A 12,047-nucleotide genomic window follows, 5' to 3' on the forward strand; every position below is an offset into this window, starting at 1 on the left:
GTTCTCAAGCCTTCCTACCTCATTCTTCACTAGTTTAGATAATTTATGACTAGGCCAAGGCCTCCCTGTGTAGATAAGCATTCTAGCCAGTCTGACGATAAGTTCATTCGTTTCTACCAAGGAACAGACAGTCATTGTTCTAATTCTTGATTATAATTAGACACATTATATTCAGTACTAGGATTAAAATAAAATTCATACATCTATACACTAACATAATAGTATTCTGATTAGTCAGTCCTGATTGAAATGTATACATAATTAGTCATTATTGATTAAAAAAAAAGTCCCTTAACAAAGTCCTGCCTCTCCCATCTCCTCATTGGTTTATAGAAGCAGGTACCCATGTGCCATCTCCTCATTGGTTATACCCACGTGGGTGATTGAAAGACAAACTGTTTTGTCGTGGTAATACTATGAAAGTATAGATGCCATCACCATATAAGATCAAAGATTAAAAAGTCTGGAAGGAGGAGAGATGACTAGAAACGATTTGGTTGGCTGTTCTATGTGTGGATTAATTGTCGGAGTATAGGACCTTGTGCATTTCAGGTAAAATAACAACTCAATGTTTATATCCCAGGACAAATTAGCTAGCAACAGCAAGCTAGCTAAATAGGACAAATTAGCTCGCAAGTGCAAGCTAACTAGCTAAATCGCTATACATGTTTAATGCTTTTCGACCTGTCCCCAAATGAATTTCATTGGTTCAGAATTTGTTTTGATATTTTAACCTGCGTGTGGTGATCGCGTTTGGTGTATGGGGACAAAATAAATGTATGCGCACGCGCGCAGCCGGTTTGGGTTACAGGCAGTATGCCCGTTTATCATCTCCAATAAATGGCTTCAACCAGCCTTTGAATTCAGAGTTTGATTCCCACTCCTTTCTGTATTTTTGAGTGTACAGTTTAGACTGAGACATGATGAGCTAGCCAGCTAGATGTTTAACTTATGTCACAGAGAGGCACACACACAGTGGACAAGGTGAGTAAGTGACTGAGGCTATGTGAGTCAAATACAGTGATTTATCTTTGTGCAGTGATTTATTTTAGACAAAGAACATTTTACATTTACAATCTGCCCTGAATGTAAGCCAGGGCGGGATCAGCCAGCGGCGGCTTCCCGCATGCGCTTCCGCATGCGCAAATCATTTAGTGAACATCTCCTGCTCTGGCTGCAGCTGCGCGAGGACTGGGCCGTGTGTGAGTACTTTGTGAGTACTTTGGGACCTGGGTGGGGCCCACGGCAGCACCCGCTGCTTGTTGAGAAGAGTAAGAACTATACGTGCTTTCACGTCAGAGTCTCCATAAGTCTCCAATAACACCAGAAAAAGTTGCTAGATTTGTCGCTAGTCAATTTAAAAAAAAGAATTGTCACTAGAGGGGTCTGAATACTCGCTAAATATAGTGACAAAGTTGCTAAGTTGGCAACACTGGTTAGTGAACCAGGCGAGGCATTCATTAGAGAAACCCAGGCTGTTGAGTCTGCCGACGAGTCGAAAGCCTTGGCCAGGTTGATGAAGGTCGATAATAATCATTGTATGGGGAAGTTGTATCCAGTTTATGAAGTTATGGGTCATTATGGTTGATAAAATAACATTTTAAAACACTAAATACAAATACCGGTGCAAATGAGTCATTGAATTTTTGAATGATTATGAACTCCACATAGCAATAAAAGAAAGCCATGTTGTAATTGCTTTCCCGTACACTAGATGGCAACCATACAGAAAGAACAAGCAAAGGATTTCCAGCAAAGAAGACGAAATTGGTGATTGTAATTGGTTGTTCAAAGCAGCAACGCCGAAGTCCGCTGTCATCAATGGTATGTCACGGAAGTTCATATGAGTCGTGACTCCAGCTTTAGACCGCAAAAGGTAAATTCTAGACATTTCTACATTTATTCCAATAAGCATATCGATATGTCTGTTTACCTCTCGTGAAGTTGTGCCTTCCTTTGCAACGTATGCTACACCTTTTTCCCAGTTGTGTTGCATGCTAACCGGCTAACAACGTTTACGGTTATTTTGAATGCATTGGGTAACTCCTGAGAACAGGTGTTGTGAGCGAAGACTCCTTCAAAACGAACGTTACATTGTTCCATCTGATATTTTGCCGGTGTATTGTAATTTACAGTAAAACTGCACACAACCGAATGACTGCCTTTGGCCCCTAGTGTAATTTGGCATCATGCCTTTGCACGTTCACTGGCCTTACTTATCAAACTAGTTATTAGCTAGCAAATCAAATCAAACTTTATTTGTCACATGCGCCGAATACAACGTGTAGACCTTAACGTGAAATGCTTACTTTACAAGCCCTTAACCAACAGTGCAGTTCTAGAAGAGTTAAGAAAATATTGACCAAACAAACTAAAGTAAAAAATAACACAAGATCATCTTCAAGCTAGCTGTATTTAGGCTATTGCTGTATCCAGCTACTGCTAGACATATGCTCAACTGGATCAGAGTGAAAACTGTCACTGACTGTACAGAAAGTATATTTTTTTCAAGAAAGTACATTTCTCTTGTCTCTGAGTCTCCAGACAGTAAGCAGATTGAAAGGGGCTGTCATTATGTCATCATCTTATCAGGGGCCACCACCCAGACCCAACCCTCCTTCTCCACTCAAGATTAGTGGGAGACATGGGCTACAACTCTCTGAGTCAGTTATCTGTTTGATGAGTGAGAGACACCGTCATATTGTTTTAGTAACGGGCCCTTGTAGCTAACTAAACTCAACTCTGTGGTGAAGGAAGTTTCTGATTATCTCCACCCACGGAGTTGAGCAGGGACAAGGCTTTGTGGAAGTCAGTCTCTGACTACATCGATTCACCCAAGGTCAATACTTAAAAAAATGTAAATTATGAAACACTTACTGTGTACCTATGTTTGTCTTCTGTAGTTGCGTGCCTTTCTTTGTCCATGCTTTTTAACAAAACGTTGGTCAAATACAACCACTGACCATTTCAACTTTTCTATTGCTCAAAAACATACATTACCCTGCCTAATCTGAGATTCAATTGGCACATTTTAGAGCAACAGAAATGAGGAAATGGTCGGTGGTTGTATTTGACGAACGTTGTATTACAAAGTATGGAATTCAGCAAACAGGCACGCAACTACAGAGGACAAACATAGGTACACGGTAAGTGTTTAACAATTACACTTTTTAGAAGTATTGACCTTGAGCAAATTGATGTAGTCATAGCTGAATTCCACAAACCCTTGTCACTGCTTCACCCTGTGGGAAAGCTCATCTTCAAAAACACTTCATCATGGGGTCAAGTAGGCTTGGCCAGCCCTTTGATAGTTACCGGTCTGACAGTGTGCAGCTGTCCTTGTTTCCCCCCACTTTAACCAAAGCCAAGCTTGGTCACTTCACTGAAGTTTCTATTAACATTACTTGGCTTGCTCAGTTGCTCTTAATGCCATTTTCACATGGATGCTTGAGGGATTTGTGTGGTACAGAATAGACATTACAGCCCTGTTCTGTCCCATTGCACAGAGCTGGGCATCCTAGGGCTGAATGCAGAAGACGGTGGCTGTCCTGGGAGGGGGGATCGGGGGCCTGTCAGCCTGCTTCCACCTCAGCAAGAGCCACCAGGTCTCCAAGGTAAATATCATTACCACAACTATCTCCACATATGCTGCAGGTAGACTACATCTCTACTGTAAGTCCTAACATACTGTAATTAAGCTGTTATTACACTATTGAGATGCCCACTAGGCCCTGCACAGGTACACCATTAGATTAATATCTCTCCCTGTCTGTATGTGTAGATAGTGCTGTTGGAGGGGGATGGACGGTTCGGAGGCTGGCTAAGTTCAACTCGTAGGGAGGATGGAGCTGTGTTTGAACATGGACCCAGAGGGATACGACCTGCAGGAGCCGTGGGACGAAACACACTCAACATGGTAGGCACTGTAATGTGTGTGTGTGTGTGTGTGTGTGTGTGATTGAGAGTAGGTAGAAATCTAAGTCTGCTCTCTACAGGTGGAAGAGTTGGGGCTGGAGAGCGAGGTCCTCCCAGTCACCTATGATCACGTGGCCTCTAAGAACCGTTACCTCTATGTGGGAGGCCAGCTACACAAGATGCCTTCTGGCTTAGGGTAAGGGGGGGTAAGGATGAGTGATAAAATAGTACCACGTTAGACACAAACAGCTATGTTCATGCATTCACAACATGGTGAAATGAATCAACTGTAGGTAGTCTGTCTATCCAAGTCACCCTCTGCCTCCCTCCATCCAGTGGAGTAGTGCGTACAGTCCCTCCGTTCTCTCGTCCTCTGGTCCAGAGCGTACTGAAGGAGATACTGATCAGCAGAGGAAAGGAGGAGGATGAGTCTGTTCATTCCTTCGTGTCGAGAAGGCTGGGCACTGAGGTGAGATGGAATTCAAAACAATACCCTGCATGATGTCCACAAAACTTCCACATCAGTTCAGAGTGACAGTATTCTCCTCTTCTCTCTCTGCAGCTTGCAGACATTGCCATCGACAGCCTGTGCAGGGGAGTATTTGCAGGGGACTGCAGGAAGCTGAGTGTGCGCTCTTGTCTCCCGCCACTCTACAACGCAGAGAAGGCCAGAGGTTCCATCATCTTGGGAATGTTGCTGGGCCCAGGTGAGAGAGAGTCCGCCACCACACCGACGCTACATAGGAATTCTGAATCTTAAATGTCCCCATAACAGTCATATTGCTGACCTGTCTAATTGAGTAGATGAATAACAAGTGTGACTGTCCCCCCAGGCCCTGGACCAGACGTACCCCCCTCTACCCTGACCAAGAGGGCTGCTCAGGAGAACTGGGCCCAGTGGTCACTGAAGAGGGGCTTACAGAACCTTCCGGAAGCCCTGGAGGAGAGGATGAGGAATGGGGGACGTGTAGAGGTGCACAAAGACACCCCTGTGATGGGGCTAAGTACTAATGGCACCGGCTGGGAGGTGAGACTGCTGGAGATCTGGGGGTTGGGACACATGTATGTGTACTGCCATTGCACTGGAGTTGTGGTATGTGTATTTTTAAGTTGTTCATTAAATCCAGTAAATGAATCAACTGATGTCTGTGCAATTGATTTTTTTTTAACACAGATTCAACTGGAGGACGGCACCATCAAAGCTGATCATATCATTGCTGCTCTACCAGCAAAAGGTAAATTAACTTTTACTAAACTTGATCACTGAGCCTAAATCTTTTAACTTCACACAGTGATTCTTAAATTCAGTCCCTGCTGTTCTGCCTGTGGACCTGGAAGCCTGTGTGGTTTTGGTCTTCAGTTGTGCGTGTGTGTGTTGTTTTAGCTCTGGCCTCAGCACTTCTCACTGCTGCACAGCCCCTGTCACAGCAGCTACGTGAGATCGCCACAGTAACCGTTGCCGTGGTAAACCTGGAGTACGAGGGTTCCGTCCTGCCTGTCACGGTGAGAACAATGAAGCAATTTGTTTTGGAAGATTCTTTGTTATTTTCTATGGATATGCGTGTGTTTCAGAATGTGTGTATCTAATGTGAGTGTTGTCTTGTGTGGCCTCAGGGCTTTGGCCACCTGGTGCCATCCTCAGAAGACAGAGGTCTCCTAGGGGTGGTCTATGACTCTGTTCCCTTCCCCCAGCATAACCGCACTGGAGAACCCACCACCAGACTAACAGTAAGAGACACACAATATATATGTACTATATTCTCTCTCTCATAAACAAACAATTACATCATGTGTGTGTTATAGGCCGTGCAAGAATGCTTTCCTATGTTAATAATGCACAGCATGGCAGGGACCAACCTTCCATGTATAAACTACAGTAGAACCCATCAAGATATACAGTGTTCCGCTCAGCGTAAATTATACATGCTTTAGACAACAGGATGACAGATCTCCAAGTCACTTACAAACACAGTCCAGCCTCAGTCAGGCTTATGGGGTCATGTCACAAGGAGGTGGTGGTGGTAGGAGTTTTCTGTTTGGAATACCCTGGTGTGGAAGACATATAACTAACTGCAAATAGCCTCTGGTGCCATGTGACTTGACTTCTACAACATATGTCACTCCATTATTGATGTTCCTCCTCGCTGCCTTAAGACATTATTTGTTTACTGGGCAGATGCCTGTTTCTCTAGACATGTATGAAAACAGACAAGCTGCTGCCAAGGCAAATACGGTGCAGCCATCCGTGGGACTACGTCTCAGTACCCCTGAACTAGGCTGTTGTGGAATGTAAACTCAGCAAAAAAAAGAAACTTCCTCTCACTGTCAACTGTGTTTATTTTCAGCAAACTTAACACGTGTAAATATTTGTATGAACATAACAAGATTCAACAACTGAGACATAAACTGAACAAGTTCCACAGACACGTGACTAACAGAAATTGAATAATCTGTCCCTGAACAAAGGGGGGGTCAAAATCAAAAGTAACATTCAGTATCTGGTGTGGCCACCAGCTGCATTAAGTACTGCAGTGCATCTCCTCCTCATGGACAGCACCAGATTTGCCAGTTATTGCTGTGAGATGTTACCTCACTCTTCCACCAAGGCACCTGCAAGTTCCCGGACATTTCTGGGGGGGAATGGCCCTAGCCCTCACCCTCCGATCCAACAGGTCCCAGACTTGCTCAATGGGATTGAGATCTGGGCTCTTTGCTGGCCATGGCAAATCATACACAGAACGAGCAGTATGGCTGGTGGCATTGTCATGCTGGAGGGTCATGTCAGGATGAGCCTGCAGGAAGTGTACCATATGAGGGAGGAGGATGCCCGCAGGTGTGATTTTCGGATGTACCGATCCTATGCAGGTGTTGTTACACGTGGTCTGCCACTGCGAGGACGATCAGCTGTCCGTTCTGTCTCCCAGTAGCGCTGTCTTAGGCGTCTCACAGTACAGATATTGCAATTTATTGCCCTGGCTACATCTGCAGTCCTCATGCCTCCTTGCAGCATGCCTAAGGCACACTCACACAGATGAGCAGGGACCCTGGGCATCTTTCTTTTGGTGTTTTTCAGAGTCAGTAGAAAGGCCTCTTTAGTGTCCTAAGTTTTCATAACTGTGACCTTAATTGCCTAACGTCTGCAAGCTGTTAGTGTCTTAACGACCGTTCCACAGGTGCATGTTCATTAAATGTTTATGGTTCATTGAACAAACATGGGAAACAATGTTTAAACCCTTTACAATGAAGATCTGTGAAGTTATTTGGATTTTTACGAATTATCTTTGAAAGACAAGGTCCTGAAAGAGGGACGTTTCCTTTTTTTTATGAGTTTTGTTCCATTTCTTCAGCAACGGTCTTATAGGTCCTTTAGGACAAAGGATGTTTGATGATTAATGTATTATTTAACTGGCTGGCTGGCAGACAGACAGTTCTCTAAATCAGGGTTTCCTAAACTCAGTCATGGTGCCTCCCCTGGGTGTACGCTTTGGTTTTTGCCCTAGCAGTACACAGGTGATACATTTTTTTTACAAATAATCAAGCTTTGATTATTTGATTCCGCTGTGTAGTGCTAGGGCAACAACCAAAATGTTGGACAGAGTTTGGGAAACCCTGCTCTAAATGGTTGGTGTCATGGCCTTACTGTGTACTGTCTGTGTTCCCTAGGTGATGTTGGGCGGGGCCTGGTTCCAGGAAGTGTTTGGGAATCCAGAGGAAGTGACCGAGCAGCTCCTCCTGGACAGGGCCACCCAGGCGGTGACATCACACCTGGGCGTTACTACACCACCTATCTGGAGCATCGTTGCACTGCTCAAGGTAAGACGTGTGTGCGAACTGTTTCACATGTCTTCATTTGTGTTTCAAGAGACTTGAATGAAAAGCCTCTTCTTGTTAAATTTCATTCTTTAACCACTGTGTCACCAGAGGTCCTCATTGGGCCCTGTATTCAGTTAGTATTCGAACCAACCAATGATGAATTCAGTTGAGCTCCACTATGTCATACCTTATCAATGTCCCAGGGGAGCAAGACTGGAGCAAACAGATCAACAAGCCTGTTGATGATCACTATCTCACCGGATGGATGGCTCCTCTGTTTCTCTATTGGTCTTTCTCCCCATTCCCTCTATGGAACTGGATAGGCAAGATGGAGAGAGACACTGGGATGTTAGATCCTCTTCCCCTTCTCCTACACACACATCTTCACAGACACACACTACCCTAAGTCAGCTACATCAGTATTCATAGTGCTGCATCTCCCGGTTTCTAGCTCAAATCGTGATGTTTCCCTTGCACCAAGTCATTCCCCCTGTTGTATGCTCAGATGTTCTTGTCATTTATTTCATCAGCACCAACAAATCATTTTCCATTTGTGTTATCTCTGCGCTCCCATGTCAACCAACAACCAGGCAGCAGAGATAGCAGGAAGTTTTGAGCAAGACAAATAGTTCAATTTGAATGGTATGGTCTGTATAGATAGACGACGCGATAATCACTTCCGAACTGACACTGTAGGGGAACAAATGTCCTATTTTTTTTTTTTTACATTTGTTGACAGGATGGATTCATCATTCAGTGCTATCTTCCATAAATGTGATCTGAGTGCCTGCTTTCCTGTCCAGTCACTCTTAGTTTTAACATCCTCCACCATTTGTAGGCTGGTTCCAGGTCTGTATGTGCTTAGCCAACTCATTGGCATTACGATGATAGTTAAGCGATGGCTTTAGCTCATACAGGTCTGAGATCAGGACCGCAAAATAATTGTCTTAATATGCAATTTATCTCCTCTAGGACTGCATTCCTCAATATTACCTTGGACACTGGAAACGACTTGGTAAGACGGGGACAGTCTTCATTTAATAGATTTGACTTTTTCTATTGTGCTGGGTATCTGATTGTGTGTTCTGTCTTATCTCTGTGCCCTGTACCGAAAAAAATGTATAATTTTTATAATATACAGTGCCTTGCGAAAGTATTCGGCCCCCTTGAACTTTGCGACCTTTTGACACATTTCAGGCTTCAAACATAAAGATATAAAACTGTATTTTTTTGTGAAGAATCAACAACAAGTGGGACACAATCATGAAGTGGAACGACATTTACTGGATATTTCAAACTTTTTTAACAAATCAAAAACTGAAAAATTGGGCGTGCAAAATTATTCAGCCCCTTTACTTTCAGTGCAGCAAACTCTCTCCAGAAGTTCAGTGAGGATCTCTGAATGATCCAATGTTGACCTAAATGACTAATGATGATAAATACAATCCACCTGTGTGTAATCAAGTCTCCGTATAAATGCACCTGCACTGTGATAGTCTCAGAGGTCCGTTAAAAGCGCAGAGAGCATCATGAAGAACAAGGAACACACCAGGCAGGTCCGAGATACTGTTGTGAAGAAGTTTAAAGCCGGATTTGGATACAAAAATATTTCCCAAGCTTTAAACATCCCAAGGAGCACTGTGCAAGCGATAATATTGAAATGGAAGGAGTATCAGACCACTGCAAATCTACCAAGACCTGGCCGTCCCTCTAAACTTTCAGCTCATACAAGGAGAAGACTGATCAGAGATGCAGCCAAGAGGCCCATGATCACTCTGGATGAACTGCAGAGATCTACAGCTGAGGTGCGAGACTCTGTCCATAGGACAACAATCAGTTGTATATTGCACAAATCTGGCCTTTATGGAAGAGTGGCAAGAAGAAAGCCATTTCTTAAAGATATCCATAAAAAGTGTCGTTTAAAGTTTGCCACAAGCCACCTGGGAGACACACCAAACATGTGGAAGAAGGTGCTCTGGTCAGATGAAACCAAAATTTAACTTTTTGGAAACAATGCAAAACGTTATGTTTGGCGTAAAAGCAACACAGCTCATCACCCTGAACACACCATACCCACTGTCAAACGTGGTGGCAGCATCATGGTTTGGGCCTGCTTTTCTTCAGCAGGGACAGGGAAGATGGTTAAAATTGATGGGAAGATGGATGGAGCCAAATACAGGACCATTCTGGAAGAAACCTGATGGAGTCTGCAAAAGACCTGAGACTGGGACAGAGATTTGTCTTCCAACAAGACAATGATCCAAAACATAAAGCAAAATCTACAATGGAATGGTTCAAAAATAAACATATCCAGGTGTTAGAATGGCCAAGTCAAAGTCCAGACCTGAATCCAATCGAGAATCTGTGGAAAGAACTGAAAACTGCTGTTCACAAATGCTCTCCATCCAACCTCACTGAGCTCGAGCTGTTTTGCAAGGAGGAATGGGAAAAAATGTCAGTCTCTCGATGTGCAAAACTGATAGAGACATACCCCAAGCGACTTACAGCTGTAATCGCAGCAAAAGGTGGCGCTACAAAGTATTAACTTAAGGGGGCTGAATAATTTTGCACACCCAATATTTCAGTTTTTGATTTGTTAAAAAAGTTTGAAATATCCAATAAATGTCGTTCCACTTCATGATTGTGTCCCACTTGTTGTTGATTCTTCACAAAAAAATACAGTTTTATATCTTTATGTTTGAAGCCTGAAATGTGGCAAAAGGTCGCAATGTTCAAGGGGGCCGAATACTTTCGCAAGGCACTGTACCTATCTACCGTGTATCTGTTGATTTGGGCTTGGTTTTTCTATCAACAGAAAATATGAGACAATACATCAGAGACCACAATCTACCACTTAGTCTGGCTGGGTCCTCTTATGATGGCGTCTCGGTCAATGATGTCATCTTCAGTGGACGGACGGCAGCAGAGGGCCTTGTGGGAAAAGTCTAACCAGACGTTCAGGTTCCCAACCATGGATATGAGCTTATATTGTGAAAGAGATCTTGTTTTTTTTGCCTCATCGCATCGCGTTCTACAGTTAGTTTTGCTTTTACACAACTGTATCACAACCGGCCATGATTGGGAGTCCCATAGGGCGGTGCCCAATTGGCCCAGCGTCGTCCGGGTTTGGCCGGTGTAGGCCGTCATTGTAAATAAGAATTTGTACTTAACTGACTTGCCAAGTTAAATACAAATACTAATAAACATGTACATACAATTTACTAGTCACCCTCTGCATTTAAGCCCTCTGCAAAGGGAGGTCATTTTTTTGCGCAATATTCATGATTTATAAGCAGCATATTTATGAAGTTTTCCATTTCTATCTCATTGATCCTCTAGAGATGATTCTATGTCTGAGACATCACCACTAGCCTGGAAACCACGGGTAACCCACAGAACAGTTCTCATTCTAATAAAATATTGTTTTTGAAATCAAGGGCCGGATGAAAGTCATATGTCGTCACTACGTAAAATGGAACCACAATCTGAACTGTTTTAGGATGATTTGTCCCCGTAACTTTACTTCAAGGATTTAATTTTCTATGCAGTAGTTCAAAATGTAGAGTAACATTTTAAATTCAAGATGAGATTTCATATTTTAGTTATGGTGCCTTTTTGCTAACAGAAATCACCACCCCTTCATGAATGTACAGGCATATTTCATGTGGGAGACATGTTAAAGATGTGATAATCAGTGGTGTGTATATCCCTACTCCAACTGTCCTTTCCAGCCATCCATTTTTTACCCTATCCTCTCTGAATATAGCAGACAAAAATCTATTATTATTATGGTAAAGTATGTGCACTGATGTTTCATCACCGTGGTAACAGAACCACACAGACTGATGTGATGATCTCGATATGGTGATCTATCATGTATTTGGAATCTAATTACGATATTGGAAACTTTAATTTATAGAGTGGCAAGGGGATGGCTTGATAATGTATTTTTATACACAACTTTATTATCTGGAGAATGTTGCAGAGCAATAAATATGATGCTTTATCTTGTCTGTCATGGACTGTCTCAGTGAAGGACAAATTATCTGTTAAAAAAAAAATGTTGGCCTGCATCATGTCCTTTTCAACTGACAGTGAATACCAATATGTTTTACTACCCAATGCCCATAGCCAGGGTCCGAGGAAAGATCCTGCAGAGTAACCGCTTTACAACAGTGAGCTGATGACAGATTTAGGCCACAAGTCACTTCCCTCTGATCTGCTTCACTGAATGAAATAAAACAACTTGAGACCTTTAAAGTCAGTCGCATAAACGAGAGAGCGCTTTTCTCTCTGCTGCCTCTCCTTAGATATCTTGC

At 43.1% G+C, this 12,047-nt stretch overlaps 1 protein-coding gene across 3 annotated transcripts; it reads left to right on the top strand.

Moving 5' to 3' along the window:
• Positions 1-1,722: 1,722 nt before the first annotated feature.
• Positions 1,723-11,741, top strand: LOC110538776 (protoporphyrinogen oxidase). Of its 3 annotated transcripts, XR_005035955.1 has the most exons (14): positions 1,723-1,876; positions 3,507-3,614; positions 3,782-3,916; positions 3,996-4,111; positions 4,252-4,384; positions 4,478-4,622; positions 4,749-4,942; positions 5,090-5,150; positions 5,300-5,418; positions 5,530-5,643; positions 7,579-7,728; positions 8,468-8,577; positions 8,701-8,743; positions 10,544-10,558. XR_005035955.1 is itself a non-coding variant. In XM_021625747.2 (13 exons), the coding sequence occupies exons 2-13, from the start codon at positions 3,528-3,530 to the stop codon at positions 10,675-10,677; spliced, it is 1,431 nt and encodes a 476-aa protein (XP_021481422.2). In that variant the 5' UTR covers positions 1,723-1,876; positions 3,507-3,527; the 3' UTR covers positions 10,678-11,741. The 3 variants fall into 3 exon arrangements, 2 of the variants coding, with proteins under 2 accessions (XP_021481422.2, XP_021481437.2); XM_021625747.2 differs by lacking the exon at positions 8,468-8,577 and having other exon boundaries at positions 10,544-11,741; XM_021625762.2 differs by lacking the exons at positions 3,996-4,111; positions 8,468-8,577 and having other exon boundaries at positions 4,298-4,384; positions 10,544-11,741.
• The last annotated feature ends 306 nt before the right edge of the window (positions 11,742-12,047 follow it).

This window comes from Oncorhynchus mykiss, chromosome 2 (genome assembly GCF_013265735.2).
Source record: "Oncorhynchus mykiss isolate Arlee chromosome 2, USDA_OmykA_1.1, whole genome shotgun sequence".
NCBI classification, from domain to species: domain Eukaryota; kingdom Metazoa; phylum Chordata; class Actinopteri; order Salmoniformes; family Salmonidae; genus Oncorhynchus; species Oncorhynchus mykiss.